Source organism: Bos javanicus, chromosome 13 (genome assembly GCF_032452875.1).
Source record: "Bos javanicus breed banteng chromosome 13, ARS-OSU_banteng_1.0, whole genome shotgun sequence".
NCBI lineage: Eukaryota > Metazoa > Chordata > Mammalia > Artiodactyla > Bovidae > Bos > Bos javanicus.
Genome location: NC_083880.1, coordinates 32,786,080 through 32,802,700, shown reverse-complemented (window position 1 = coordinate 32,802,700; position 16,621 = coordinate 32,786,080). Strand labels below are relative to the sequence as shown.

General features: G+C 39.2%; 1 protein-coding gene across 5 annotated transcripts in view; it reads right to left on the bottom strand.

Moving 5' to 3' along the window:
* The window catches only part of CACNB2 (calcium voltage-gated channel auxiliary subunit beta 2), a 424,474-nt gene that overhangs the window by 272,830 nt on the left and 135,023 nt on the right, over window positions 1-16,621 (bottom strand). Inside the window, exon 1 of one of the 5 annotated variants that reach the window (XM_061436172.1) lies at window positions 8,532-8,812. The exons of the other annotated variants lie outside the window; for them this stretch is intronic. Coding sequence (XP_061292156.1) covers window positions 8,532-8,579 — 48 coding nt within the window. The 5' untranslated portion in view covers window positions 8,580-8,812. Of the gene's footprint in view, window positions 1-8,531; window positions 8,813-16,621 lie in introns of those variants that run through there. 5 annotated transcript variants of the gene reach the window in all.

The following is a 16,621-nucleotide window of genomic DNA, read 5'->3' as shown; positions in this document are numbered from 1 at the left end:
AATAATAGTAAATGAAGCAACTGACAAACAACTAATCTCAAAAATATACAAGCAACTCCTACAGCTCAACTCCAGAAAAATAAATGACCCAATCAAAAAATGGGCCAAAGAACTAAATAGACAGTTCTCCAAAGAAGACATACAGATGGCTAACAAACACATGAAAAGATGCTCAACATCACTCATTATCAGAGAAATGCAAATCAAAATCACTATGAGGTACCATTTCACGCCAGTCAGAATGGCTGCGATCCAAAAGTCTACAAGCAATAAATGCTGGAGAGGGTGTGGAGAAAAGGGAACCCTCTTACACTGTTGGTGGGAATGCAAACTAGTACAGCCACTATGGAGAACAGTGTGGAGATTCCTTAAAAAACTGGAAATAGAACTGCCTTATGATCCAGCAATCCCACTGCTGGGCATACACACTGAGGAAACCAGAAGGGAAAGAGACACGTGTACCCCAGTGTTCATCACAGCACTCTTTATAATAGCCAGGACATGGAAGCAACCTAGATGTCCACCAGCAGATGAATGGATAAGAAAGCTGTGGTACATACACACAATGGAGTATTACTCAGCCATTAAAAAGAATACATTTGAATCAGTTCTAGTGAGGTGGATGAAACTGGAGCCTATTATACAGAGTGAAGTAAGCCAGAAAGAAAAACACCAATACAGTATACTCATGCATATATATGGAATTTAGAAAGATGCTAACAATAACCCTGTGTACGAGACAGCAAAAGAGACACTGATGTATAGAACAGTCTTATGGACTCTGTTGCAGAGGGAGAGGGTGGGAAGATTTGGGAGAATGGCATTGAAACATGTATAATATCATTTATGAAACAAGTTGCCAGTCCAGGTTCGATGCATGATACTGGATGCTTGGGGCTAGTGCACTGGGATGACCCAGAGGGATGGTATGGGGAGGGAGGAGGGAGGAGGGTTCAGGATGGGGAACACATGTATACCTGTGGCAGATTCATTTTGATATTTGGCAAAACTAATACAATTTGTAAAGTTTAAAAATAAAATAAAATTAAAAAAAAAATAAAGCACATCTTCCTGCTCCCATGTTTACTGCATTATTCACAGTAGGGAAGACAGGAAACAGCCTAAGTGTCCATCAATGGATGAATAGATCAAGATGTGGGAAATATATATATGTGTGTGTGTGTATATATATATATATGTGTGTATGTATGTGGTCCGTCTAGTCAAAGATACTATTTTTTCCAGTAGTCATGTACAGATATGATAGTTGGATTATAAAGAAAGCTGAGCACCGAAGAATTGATGCTTTTGAACTGTGGTGTTGGAGAAGACTCTTGAGAGTCCCTTGGACTGCAAGGAGATCCAACCAGTCCATCCTCAAGAAAATCAGTCCTGGGTGTTCTTTGGAAGGACTGATGCTAAAACTGAAACTCCAATACTTTGGCCACCTCATGCGAAGAGTTGACTCTGATGCTAGGAGGGACTAGGGGCAGGAGGAGAAGGGGACGACAGAGGATGAGATGGTTGGATGGCATCACCGACTCAATGGACATGAGTTTGAGTAAGCTCCGGGAGTTGGTGATGGACAGGGAAGCCTGGCATGCTGCAGTTCATGGGGTCTCAAAAGAGTCAGACACGACTGAGCAACTGAACTGAACTGATATATGTGTATGTGTATGTGAGTGTGTGTGTCTACACACACCCACCACTGGATAATTAAGAATTGGTATACATACACACGGGGCTTCCCTGATGGCTCAGTTGGTAAAGAATCCGCCTGCAATGCAGGAGACCCCAGTTTGATTCCTGGGTTGATCCTTGGAGAAGGGAAAGGCTACCCACTCCAGTATTCTGGCCTGGAGAATTCCATGGAATGTATAGTTCATGGGGTTGCAAAGAGTCAGACAAGACTGAGTGACTTTCACTTCACATACAAACACTCACACAATAAAGTATTATTCAGCCATGAAAAAGAAGGAAATCTTGTCATTTGTGACAACATAGTTGGATCTTGAGGGCATTATGTTAACTGAAATAAGTCAGAGAACAAATACTACAAGGTATCACTTACTTGTAGAGTTGAAAAAAGAAGTAAAAAACTCATAGGAACAGAGAAATAGTAAAGTGGTTGCCAGGGTCTGGAGGTTGGGGGAAATAGGGAAAGATTGGTAAAAAGGTACAAATTTTCAGCTCTGAGATGAATAAAGTCTGTGGATCTAATAAATGACATAGTGTCTTGAGTTGATAACCCTGTCTTGTAGAATTGAAATCTGCCAAAAGAGTGGAACTTGAATATTCCCATCAAAAAGATAGAAAGAATAAAGATAAATATGTGATGGATGATGTGTTCATTAACTAGATGGGTGGAATCCTTTCATGATTTATTCATTTATCAAATCATTACAAGGTACCCTTTAAAATATCTCATAATTTTATTTGTCAAATATATACCTCAAAATAACTGAAAAAATTTAAATGTTATCTTCCTAAAAATAAGTTCACAATCAAAACTGCCTCTCCAGTGGGAAGAAAAGCAGTGAGTGATAACGAAATGAGCTGAGAAGACTCAAAAGCAACTTAGAGGATCCCACGTCTCTGAAAATTCATCAACAAGCTTATTTTCAGAACACACCCAAAGGTTGCAAACTGCTAACTTAATTTCATCTCCCCCCTCTGTGCTCCTTAACATTTATAGGCCTGCTCATCTTTCTCATTTTCTATTAATAAAATGTCCCCATGTACCAAAGCTTATAATTAAAGCAAAATTTAAAGCTCTGAAAAACTGAAGTCGTCAAGTAGCATTTTAACTGTGAAATATTTTAAATACTCATGGTTGTCATTTCTGAAGCTGAGGTCTACTGCTCTGATATAAGCATCCATCATCTTAAGAATATTTTCACATTCCAGAAAAATGAGCATGAATTAAAAATATTTTTAGGATTAACAGCACTTGACAAATTTGAGGGATCGAATTAAAGATTTTAATATGGCCCAAATTAAAAACTATTAAAAACACATGTAGTCCCAAATCTTGAGAAATCTTGAGAAAATACCTTTAAGAGTAGGTCAGGCAAAATATGCATAAATTTGACTTTTAAAGGTCTTAAAAGTCAAGAAGTACCCTTCAAGGACATCTTAAAACATAGCTGGAAAAGGACTACATTATTTAAGATATACAATATATAAATACGCATATAATATATATGTATGTAGATGGCATCACTGACTCGATGGACATGAGTCTGAGTGAACTCTGGGAGTTGGTGATGGACAGGGAGGCCTGGCGTGCTGTGATTCATGGGGTCGCAGAGTCGGACACGACTGAGCGACTGAACTGAACTGAACTGATGTAGATATATACATCTCTATTAAAACTTCTATGCATATGAACTTTATTCCTTTATTTGTTGGGGAAAAAAACTGATGCCTCTAGAAACTCTTTAAAAAGTCTTTCTGCCATAAAAACACATTTCCAGAACATATATAATAAGTTTTTAGCTTAAATTTATTTTCCCTAATAAGAAAATTAGGATAATTTGGAAAAAGTATGAATTTTAAGAAAACCTCTATTAAAAAATACATTACCTACAATTCTGCTAAGCAGAAATCTTTATTCCTTGAACTTCGGTACTTCTCAAGTTCAGTGATAACTGGGTTTTATACTCAAAAGCACTATAAAATTTAGTGTTAATTAAATAGAATTATAATCCCATTATGTTTAAGTTACAACCACACTCCAAACGAGATGCCCAAAATGTGGTACATGGAAGAAAAATAAACTTCAGTTTGAATCTCAGCTTGGCCCCTATCAGACTCCAGGGCTTGTGGCAATACAGTTTCTTCTCTCATTGGAAGTTTTCCCATCTATAAAATGGTGTTATCACTTGCCTTGTTTTTTTGTACTCTTAAAGCTTGTTTTAACATCAAATGAAATGATAGGGCTCCAGGTATTTTGTTAGATAAAGAAGATGCACACACACAGTGGAATATTACTAAGACATGAAGTTTTGCCTTTGCAACAACACGGATGAACTTGGAAGGTGTTATGCTCAGTGAAATGTCAGACAGAGAAAGACAAAGACTGTATGTTATCACGTACATATGGAATCTAAAAAAATGAAATAAGTGAATATGACAAAGCAGAAAGGAACTTACAGGTATGAGAACCAACTAGTGGCTACCAATGGGGAGAGGGAAGTGGGGAGGGGAAATAAGAGTAGGGATTAGGGAGGTACAAATGACTACGTATAAATAAGCTACAAGGATATATTATACAGCACAGGGGATACAGACCATATTTTATAATAAATCAATGAAGTATAATCTACAAAAATACTGAATCACTATGTTGTATGCCTGAAACTAACATAATATTGTAAATCAACTGCACTTCCATTTTAAAATGAGCAATTTCTGCCATTTTCCTCCCTACCATCCCCTCCTGCTCTCTTCCTATAGTCCCTCCAACTCATGATCTCATTTCACTGTGGCTTGCAGAGTCTGAAGAACAACTGTGGAGCAGACAACATGCTAGGAGCTGACAAACAACATTTCACTTTAACTGTAAAATGAAAAAAAACCTTCAAGCTTGCCCTATTTTCCCAAATAGACAGATGAGAAAGCTAAAACTCAGAAAGAAAAAAAAACCCTCCCCACTATTACATAGTAAATAAATGATGACATTAATAATCAAACCCAGGTCGATTTGATTCCACAGTTTAATTCTGTCTGAATCTACCACGTTGTCACTAGTCATTGTATTATGTTAACCATCAGTTCCTTTTCCTTTTGTCAGTTCTTTTTCAAACAAACAAGCCTCAAAAGACAGAGAACCTAATAGAAAAAGAATCAAGAGATTCAAACAGGTACTTTACAAAAGAAGCTATTCCCCTGGTCAATAAATATACAAGAAGGTTTGTATATTTCAATTGTCTTGATTTCAATAGTCATCAGAGAAATACCAAGTCAAGCCACATATGGGGGCATTTGTTGACTAAAAGACAACTTCAGGTTTGGGTGAGACACCGGTGCTAAGAGTGTAAATTGTTTCAATCACTTTGGAAAGCTCTTCCCCAGTACTGACTTAAGCTGAATATATGTATATGCCCTATGACTTGGCAATTTTATTCCTAGATTTATACTTGACAGAAGTGCATATGTAAACATCAATAAAAGAATATGTCACAAATTTTTATAACAGCAGTATTTACAACAGCCCCAAACTGGAAAATACCTGAATGCCTCTCAACAGTAGTTATGGGTCATTATATTATGGTCTAGTCACACAATGGAATACTATACAGCCAGCAGGAGTAGCAGGAAACAGATGTAACTATATGCAACCATATGGGTTAATCTCCCAAGAGAAGGATGAATGACATTAACCAAACCAAACAAGAGTAGAGATGAAATAAGTCCATTTACATAAAATCTGGAAACAGGAAAACAGCTTCCATGATGCTGGAAGCCAGATTAGAGGGTACTGTGGAGGAATGGGGAGCTGACTGGCGAGGGGGTGATTGGATAAGGGTTCTGACAGTACTTGGATTCTTGATTTTGCTGTTGTTACACAAAGTTGTTCACTTTGGGAACTTTCACCAGATTTGACACTTAAGATTTCTGCACTTTTCTGCATGGAAGCTACACTTCAACAGAGTCTACCCCAAAAGAGTCAGTGTCAATCTCTGCTCCCCCAAAGCATGCAAATGTCCATATTTTAGAAGTGTTGTACGAGATGCACACTCAACTTACGAGGCTTCTATATCTTTTTATATTTAAGAGTATTTATTCAGCTGACAGATTTTGTTGTCATTTAATAAAATAACAATAGAAGGACAGCTGAGATAAAAGTAGGAATTACGTCTGAGCTACGGAGCTGGGATCTAAAAGAATGATTGTTCAGTATAAATAAAATCTTGAAGACTTGATCATGAGTTCAAATACTTAATAATGTCAAAAAGAGGCATATGCACCAAGTCTTACAGAGAAGGAGAGGGGCCACAGACTACAGGGCAGTCACTGGACAATTTTTGAATATGAAGACAACATTACACAAGTTAGGAGAGGGCTTCTAATAAAGGTGATAGCTGTGGAAGGGAAAAACCTAGAAACAAAGGACTATAGCAAATGTATGTAACTTTATTCAAAACCCATAGAACGTTCATATTCTTTCTGAGATGATGTGAGACTAGGAGGAGTCCTTGAGAAAACTGTCATACTAAAATAAGGTATAAGAAGTAGTGGAGGATTGAGATACACATACAAACACATTATACTAATAACCAAATTATACAAATGACTGAATTATCCATTATACCTAATATATGTATTTTTACATATACACACATACTTAATGCCAAAGCTTTAGTTGAAATTTAATACTGGCATGGTCTAAGTCATCATCCCAGTAAATTGATAATATATTAGCGAAAGGCCACCAGGACAGTCCACTTAGTGGACGAGGCCTCATCACTCCTGCTGCCCATGGGTTTGTGTGTCCTTCGCCCTGCTGCCCACCTGTTGATTCAATGAGCAGCTTCCCGACTCCACACGTTGTCTGCTTGGCAGGCAAGTGAGAACTCTCATGGTCAGATACATACATGAAGAGTCCTTTTCCTCCAAGGAAAATGAAATATGTTTCAGATTTAACATACTACAGCGCTGGGTTGACTATCTATAAAGAAAACGACAATCCATACATTAAACTGCCAGAGAAAAGAGGCTAGAATAGCAGCAAGTGGGTTACAGGTTAGAGTTCCTAAGAGAGAAATGGTCTAAAATAAAGGAAAACTTGTTTCTAGTGACCAAGGTATATGAATTTCTTTAATCTTCGAGGTATATTTGTGCTGTATATTTTGTGGCTCCTTCACCAAAATATAGGGTAAAAAAAGTTTGAAAATTAGCAGATGAACCAAATCTCTAACCTTTCAGTAAAGACCCCAGAAGATACGGTTTATGCTGTCTCTTCTATTTATTTACATGATGTCAGAAAAAGGACAAAAATAAGCTGGGTAAGAAAAATGACTATTTTCTTTGAGGCTTTCAGATTCTTTCAGAATTCCTCTAGTGAGAAGGCTACATATTCACAGATTTCTTCTCATTCATTATATAAGAACAAACAGAAATACGTGAAACTAAGGAATTGTCAATCTTCATGAGTCTATAAAAATACGGATTTTAAATTTCAAATGATGTCTATCTTTAATTTCAAGATTTTCTTTATGTGGATAATTTTATCCCTTAAAAACTTTCTAATACTTATTTCCAAATCCTGTTTAAAAGCAATTAATCTTGCTGTTGGGAAAAATCATTCCTGCAGATGTCGTCTTTAAAAATCTTGCTGGCACTACTACTACATTTATTCCTTACATGTCAACTGTTGAGTCCAAATGACAAATGACCCTGAATAGATAACCAGCACAAAAACCTTTAAGAGACTTCGTAAGCTTTTACTATTGAATAAAATTGAATATTCTCTTTAAGATCTGATAGGAATACAACTATCCCTTTCACAGCCCTGGTCTCTAATAACTTTATTAGGTTGATCATATCAGATTTTGACCTTGTTTGTCCTGGCCGTGTCACATATATCTCTCATAGTGGCCAATTTTCCAAGGTCACAGATTTCTTTACACTCTGCCCTTAAGTATTGATGAGCTCTTTGTCGATTTCCTATTTGTTTTGCAGCCAGGAATCTCAGATCAGTGTTAGCACCGCAGTTTGTCCAGCCTGCATAAACCTCTTGTTGCCTTTCACATCACTCCCCGAAAATCAAGTAGCCACATGCAATGCAAAAGGAGGCTGGAAATAAAGCCAGCACTTCCTCTGAGCTTGTCGGCTAGCATACTGCACTGCATCTTTCAATTAGCATCCAATTATTTTAAGTAGTGATACTTCAGTGTTTGTGTAAGCCTGCCTTGTAGAATTTAATACTCAGACAGCCATTTTGCAAAACACAGCAGGTCCATGAAATAAGGGCTATTTCAGTGAAAGAGTCACAGAATGATAAAGCTGCTGTAAATGCTGGCGTAACTGCAACAGCTGTGTCATGCATCAAATAATTATCATCTACTCTTTTTCTAAAGCTGTTCAAAACAGGATTTAAAAGGAGCTTCTGTGGCTATCTTTAATTTGACAAACTCCGTGGTATCTCTCCCTAAAAAGATTTTTTTTCATGCCATCATTCAAAGATGAAAACAGCACTACTCTACGTAAAAGAGAATATCAACTGGTTTGAACTGATACAGACCTCTGAGAAAATACACTTCCCAAGCAATCCCAGTGCAAGCTATTTCCGACCTTATCAAAGTAACCCGGCATGAAAGATACATTAAAAAAAAAAAAAAATCTCCGGAAAAAATCTCAGAATCTCATAGACCTCAGGTGGCTGGAAAACTCATTGTACAAATGATTGATTCTCTGGCTGATCCTCAGCACAGGGATTAAAAACATCTGAAAGAGGCAACATGCACCAGACAGACACGGATAGTATTTTCAGCCCCTAGCTGCAATTTACAGCAATAGAAACTTACATAGGACACCCGTGCTCGCCTCCGATGCACCAGCCCACAGCACTGCATGAAGAGCCGTGCAGAACGCAGTCAGCGTGTGGTTTCACCGAGCTGCACTGTGCCTCCTCTTCTCATCAGAGCCACTGTCCATTTCTCCCCACCTTCCACTCCCAGGTAAGAAGCATGGGCAAATCAAAACTTAGCTTCTGCCTCCTAGGTAGTTTCTAAAGACACCACTGTTTTTGCAAGCATGCCCAAACTTTGTTTTTCCCTAATTTTTTTTTCTTTTTTCAGGGAATCCGATCTCTTCTTCTTCAGGGAAGAAACTGACCAGAAATCTACCCAAAGTATCATTTATTTTCCTGAAATGACTCTTGCTAACTTACACTTGTGACTGTCCGGATCATCAGAGTTTCTTGGCAACGTTTTGACAGTAGCCATTCTCAACTGGGGAGCTTTTCAAACAGCAGAGAACCTTTGCATCTCACAAGCCTGCAGGCTCCTGCTTTTTTGCAAGAGGAGGCCTACTCCTGATGGTGTTTATGTGACTGCCTCGGAGAACGCGGCTGCTCCCGCGGCTGCTCTGCCATGATTGCCTTCCTCCCCACGCACAGATTGGCAGCAGCATCCCTGCTTCAGTGTTGCCTCTGTATCACTTTGGGCATATCTGGTCTGCGACTTCTCCCTCCTCCCTTTCCCCTGAAAAATTACAGTCTAGACTTTAATTCACTCCGGATTCCCAGGACTACACAACCACCCTCCAAATTGTCAGATGCTTCGTCTTGCAGTACGTGCTTCACATGAACCGTAGGAAGGAGTGACTTCAGGACCCAACACAGTCAACCACTACAGCTACACAGATTTTTGTGCTTTTTTTTCCTCACTGCCAAAATGCTCATTTTCTACGTGAAAGCCCATTAAATAAATGTAACTCTGGTAAGCAAAACTGATCTGAGTCAGAGCTAATTAATTAATTAGCTAGTATATCACCTATGATTTAGATACGAGAAACCCAATAAGCCTGCCTTCCAAGCCCGTGATCTCACAAATGAATATTCCTCCTAAACTGTAATTTACATCTTTTTTCTAAAGACACAGTTTGCAGACAAGGAGTCAATCGCAACATTCTTTCTAAAAGTCCTTGTACATGTCACACCTGAAAAGACGAATGATTATGGCATTTGGGGATTAAACTGTTAATTTATATGATATCAACCATTCTGATAAGCCATGATTCATGTAGCCACAGCTGTCGATGCACATTCACTCCCACACCCATGTCACTTCATATACTGTTACCACTTGAGAAGATATTTAACTATTTCATGTCACAAATTAAGATCCCTCACCATTAAGCTCTTCAGGCAGATGGAATGTGCAAGCCTATTAATTCTCAACATTTTATTGTTCTTTCCTGAAAACGTATGATTTAAAGTAACAACTCTATTATTATTTGTAGTCTATGCTATGATGATGATGAGGAGGATATAAAGTAACAACTCTATTATTATTATTTGTACCCTTGAGTTGAAAAAACCTGCCTTAGTTCAATGTTTTTATTTGACTAATGAAGACCTGAGGCTCCAAATGGTCAAGTGTTTTGTTTATAAATGAAAGTGAAAGTGAAGCTGCTCAGTCCTGTCCAACTGTTTGCGACCCCATGGACTGTAGCCTACCAAGCTCCTCTATCTATGGAATTTTCCAGGCAAGGGTACTGGAGTGGGTTGCCATTTCCTTCTCCAGGGGATCTTCCCAACCCAGGGATCAAACCCAGGTCTCTCACATTGCAGGCAGACGCTTTATCATCTGTGCCACCAGGGAAGCCTCTTGTTTATAAGTAGCATAAGCAATCATATTTTAAATAGCTAGTAATTTATACAATTGAAAAAGTTTGCAAAAATTCTGTGGTTTTATCTTGTACTGATTAATCCTCCATATAGCTGAAGATTCAAAAGGGAATCATGGATGGACTACAGACAATGAAGTTCCTTTTGGGAATACATCAGTAGACTACAGACAGACAATAAAGTTCCTTTTGTGAATATATCAGGAGCCCAAAGTAAAATAAAATTTTTGAATCATGTTGCACATTGCATTTTGAAGTAAGTCCTAGAAAAAAAAATGCAACATTTTCTGGAACACATAAGACAGATTTACAGAAGGTAGGATATCACTCTAGTTTTTGAAATCAACTTTAGTGAGAAAAATACTAAGTAATATAAGAGAATGTATCATTTGAATTTCAGCCTTTTCTAAGGACCCTGTATCATCCTCAACCAGTACATATTTACTAGAATAAATGAATAAAAATAAAAAAAAACTCAAAGTTAGAATGAGAGGAAAACACTGGAAACTTGATCTCTTCCATGAATCTAATTTGGCATTCACTTAACTTCCTATCCACTATGATATTATTATACACAATATGAGAGAGATCCACAGTTCATTAGAGATACCACTCATTTTGCCATTCTAGAATCCACAAGAGGAGGCCAAACCCTAATCTAAGTTGGGAAACATTGATAGAGCACCTCTACTAATACTTGCTTGGCACTGTCCTAGGTGCCCGGAGAAGGCAATGGCACCCCACTCCAGTACTCTTGCCTGGAAAATCCCATGGACCGAGGAGCTTGGTAGGCTGAAGTCCATGCTAAGGGTTGGACACGACTGAGCGACTTCACTTTCACTTTTCACTTTCATGCATTGGAGAAGGAAATGGCAACCCACTCCAGTGTTCTTGCCTGGAGAATCCCAGGGATGGGGGAGCCTGGTGGGCTGCTGTCTATGGGGTCGCACAGAGTCGGACACGACTGAAGCAACTTAGCAGCAGCAGCAGTCCTAGGTGCCACAGATAGAAAATAAACAAAATACTGTCCACTGATAACAAAGACAGGAAAACAGAACACAGCATCTGAGTGCTATGGGAATACCAACAACACAACCCTTATTTATCCCTGGAAGGAACACTGAAGGCTTATTAGCAAAGGTGGGGTATTCTTTTTTTCTTTTTTAAGATTTTTTTGGGATGTATACCATTTTTTTAAGTCTTTATTGAACTTGTTACAATATTGCTTCTATTTTATGTTTTGGTGTTATGGCCAGGAGACACATGGAATCTTAGCTCCCCAACCAGGGATTGAACCTGCACCCCCTGCACTGGAGGGTGAAGTCATAACCTCTGGGCATCCGGGGAAGTCCCACTGGGCTACTCTTTGCAGAACGGGTAAAACTGCATCCAGTGGAAAATGGGGGCTGAAAGAATCCAGGCAAGGGAGCAGAAAATGCAAAACCACAGATTATGTACAGAATATATACAGAATAAATCTTGTTTGTATAGGATGTAAAGAAGAATGTATACAGATTCAATATTTATGATACATTCAGACAACAGAGATTTACCCCAAATCTCTCCAACTGAACTGGGTTCTCTCTCCTAAGCTCACTCCTTATTCATCTCTCCATCCCTAACACTTAGTGTGGTAACACAGACATATTAGGTATGATGGATATTTGGAGTCCACTCATCATGAATTCTTTACTTCATCCTGGGCAATAGAAATGGACCTGAGGCTCCTGGGCTATGCCAGAGAAATTGTTTTCACAGTTTGGTACGGCTGACCAGGTAACCAGCTTGTGTTCAGTGGGGTAGGAGCAGAAATAACACGTGCTGAAACTTAATGCCTTCCCTTTTCTTGTTCTCCCTTTCTTGCTGTCTTGAATGGAGGTAAACTGCTGGGAGCTGGGACATCTGCCTACATTAAAGGATACTTCATGTTTAGAAGAAAAGAGCAACAAGACAGAAAGCCCGTGTCCCTAGCGCAGTGCAGCTGGCAAACCAGCCCTATGTCGCTTACATTTGGACTCTTTCGTTTGTTTTTATCATTCCATTATTACCTTTTTAACAAATTTTAAAATTGAAGTATAGTTCATTTAGCTTCCCTGGTGGCTCAGATGGTAAAGAATCCGCCTTCAATGCAGGAGACCTGGGTTCGATCCCTGGGTTGGGAATGTCCCCTTAGAGAAGGGCATGGCAACCCACTCCAGTATTCTTGGACTTCCCTGGTGGCTCAGAAGGTAAAAAATCGGCCTGCAAAACAGGTAACCCAGGTTCGATTCCTGGGTTGGGAAGATCCCCTGGAGAAGGGAATGGCAATCCACTCCAGTATTCTTGCCTGGAGAATTCCATGAACAGAGGAGCCTGGTGGGCTACAGTTCACGGGGTCACAAAGGGGCGGACACAAGTGAATGACTAACACTTATAGTTCATTTACAGTGTTGTGCTAATTTCTAATGTACAGCAAAGTGATTCAGATATATATATATATATATACACGCACACATACATTCTTTTTTATATTATTTTCATAAGATTTTGAACAGGTTTTATCATAGGATATTGAATAGAGTTCCTGTGCTATGCAGTCAGACCTTGTTGTTTATCCATCCTACATACAAAAGCTTACATCTGCTAACCCCAACATCCCAGTCCACCCCTCCCGTAACCCTCTCTTCCTTGGCAACCACCAGTCTGTTGTCTATATTCGTGATTCTGTCTGTTTCATAGGTTCATTTGGTACATATTTTTATTTTATAGAGGAGTATAAGTGATTTACAATGTTGTGTGAGTTTCAGATATACAGTAAAGTTATTCAGTTATACATATACAGATGCCTATTCTCTTTCAGATTCTTTTCCCATAAGTTTCCTGGGCTATACAGCACATAAAAGAGAACCAAACCCTATGCAGGCAGACCTCAGAGATACAGAGTTCACTTCCCGATCACTGCAATAAAATGGCTAAGATAGCAAAGTGAGTCCCAGGAGTTTGTTGGTTTCCTAGTGCATATAAAGGTACGCTTATACTATACTGTAGTCTATTAAGTGTGAATAGCATTATGTCTAATAAGACAATGTACATACCTTAAAATACTTTACTGCTAAAGAAAGTTAACTTTCATCTGAGCCTTCACTGAGTCAGTCACAACATCAAGGAGTGCTGACCACAGATCACCAGAACCAGGTAGAATAATAAAGAAAAAGTCTGCAATAATGTGAGAATTACCCAGATGGGACCACCAAGACACAAACTAAATGCTGTTGGAAAAATGGCACCAATAGACCTGCAGGCCTGCCACAGACCTTCAATTTATCAAAAATGCCGTATCTGTGAAGCGCAATAGAGTGAGATCTGCTTATACTGTTTAAGACCCCAGCCATAGATGCTAAACCTGTATTTTAAAAGTATTGGATTGGACAAGAAGTTCCTTCAGGTTTTTCCATAAGATATTATAGGAAAATTCTAACGAACTTTTTGGCCAACTAGTACCTCAAAGAGTTTCTGGAATAAATGCTTAATCCACAGATTGTGGAGGAGGTGAGGGAATGGGAGTGGGAACAAGTGACAAGAAGGCAGTCTCATCAGGAGACTGGAACAGGAGATTGAGCTGGGGTGAGACCGTGGACGTCTTTGAACATCACAGCAAGGAGTTTACACTTGATCACACAGAACCATCAAAGCCTTTCAGTATGAAATTTTCCGTGGTTCTATTAAGAAATAGGAAATAAAAAAAGCTCCATCCTGTTTGGCTGTAAAAACTAGTCGATCACTCTCTATTAGTGAGAAATTTGAAGTTATTGAACTACTGTGGTTGTCTGCCCTAAATGTCTGTCTACTAAATAATTAAATCAAATCAGGTCAATAAAACTAGCTATTGGGTTCATGTAGCCAAACCACAAACCTAATGAACTGTTAAATTTGCTAGGTTGTTAAACGTGAGATATATTAAAAGTAAAGTATTAAAAAGTGACAACAAGAGGTAGAATGACATAAACAACTCATTCAATAGAACTGCAAAGGAATGCCTAGGATGTCAAGGTCAGGAATTTGAAAAGTCCTAAGAGATTTACTTCTGGGCAGTCTTTATAAAGGATGAGGATTCAAGTTTATTTACTGGTCACTTTCTCCATTACTAGTGGTTACAAGGGATAAAGTACACAGAGGGTGTCCAATAGGATAAAGTGATGCTTTGGAGAAACTCTTTGATGACAATGAATGAAACTGTATCTGGAGAAGCTTTCAGAGAGGAGCTGAAGCTTACTTGTTGGGGCTGATGCTGTCTGAGTGCTTATGACTCTTCTGTGGCTCTGGTTTCAGGAAATGAATGGCCCTCCTCTCACCAGAGACTGCAGCCCATATACGTACTCAGTGAACTCTTCCTTCAGACTATGTTGTTGTTATAACCGCAACCATTCAGAATCTAGCATGTTTTATTTTTTTTAATGTGGACCATTTTTAAAGTTTTTACTGAATTCATTTTAATATTGCTTTTGTTTTATCTTCTTTTTTCAGCCATGAGGCAAGTGGGATCCTGGCTCCTCAACCTGGGATCAAACCCATACCTCATGCATTGGAAGGTGAAGTCCCCCAGAGTCTGGAGGTTCTTAAGGGCACCAAAAACTTCTGCACTATTTTTTTTAATTAAAATATTTTTAATATTTATTTTTTAAATTGAAGTGTATTGTGTTAGTTTACACAATATTTGTGTTAATATTGTGTTAGTTTCAGATGCACAGCAAAGTGACTTGGTTATATATATTACTTTTTCAGATTTTTTTGTCCCAATCTGGGTTATCCACTAATTTCAGTTAAAAACAGAAACAAAAAAAGAAGCCCAACATCTACATTCATCCATTCAGTCAACAACACCAAGGGAGTGCTATTCACCATGTGTGAGTGTTTGCTTTGGTCTTAGTGGATAAAAAGACCAGTGAAGTAATTGTGGTCTTGGACTACAGGGAGGGAGAAAGACAAGTTGAGTCCATAATCAGGTAAACATAATTAGGCACCAGTAAGTTCTCTGAAAGTACAGAATACTATGAAAATGTAGAGCGAGCAGATACCCTCTAGAATCAAACGAGGCAGGAAACTTCCCTGAAGAAGAGCTATGATGCAGCTGTCTGAAGCTAGAAAGGAATTAACCAAATGGAGCAGGGCTGAGGCAGGGGAAGGGGTCAGAGTAGCCCTGTCCAATGGAAGGAACGTTATTGACAAAGGTCTTTGTGTCAGAAGGGAGATGCTACCTGTAAACAGCTGGAGAACAAACTAAGAGGGAGACTGGGGCAAAATGAGGATGGAGAGATAGATGATGGCCACATCAGGAGATGTGAGCTGAGGATTTTCACCTTTACATTAAGAGCAGTGGGATTCTATTCATACAGTCAACAGGCATGAGCATCATTTAAACACACCTTGGTGGACTTCCCTGGTGGTCCGGTGGTTGAGAATCCACCCGCCAATGCAGGGGACACAGGCTCCATCCCTGGTCCGGGAAGATTTCACATGCTGTGGGGCAACTAAGCCTGTGCACTACAGCTCCTAAAGCCCTTGCACCCTAGAGCCTGCGTGCCGCAACTACTGAGCCCATGTGCTGCAGTTACTGAAGCCCCTGCAGCCTAGAGCCCTTGCTCTGCAATGAGAAGCTACCGCAATGAGAAGCCCGTGAACCGCCAGCTAGAGAGTAGCTCCCATTTGCTGCACCTAGAGAAAACCCACTAGCAGCAGCAAAGATCCAGCACTGCCAAAATAAATTTATAGATAAATAAAAATTAAAACACACATTGGTAATGGAGCTGAAACTAGATGGAAAGATGTCCAGAGAAGAAACAGAGACCAGCTAAGAAGCTGCTGTAATTATGCATGTGAAAGATAACAATGCCTTGTCCCTGGTGGTGGAGGTGGTAGGTAAGGTAAGAGGAGGAATCTATGAGATATTTGGGCGACAAAGACAGGTACAGAAAATGGAAAAAAGAAGCCCAGTGGAAAAGATACTTGTGGCCCAATTCTTTCCATTCTTGATACTACCATCCATTGTGAAGTGCAGCTTCTGCTAGGGCAATCCATGATACATCTTTATTTTCAGGTCAGTCCCAGTTTGCTCCTTTTCTTGGCCAATCCTCTCTTTAGCATCCTGAGCAGAGTCTCTATCTAGTCTCTATCTCTATCTTGCATTTACACTGGACTTGACTCTTTTAGCCACCAAAACGCACCCCTGTAATTTATTCCAATTTCTACAGACTGAAACTTCTTTCTTTCTATTTCTCACCAAGGTGTC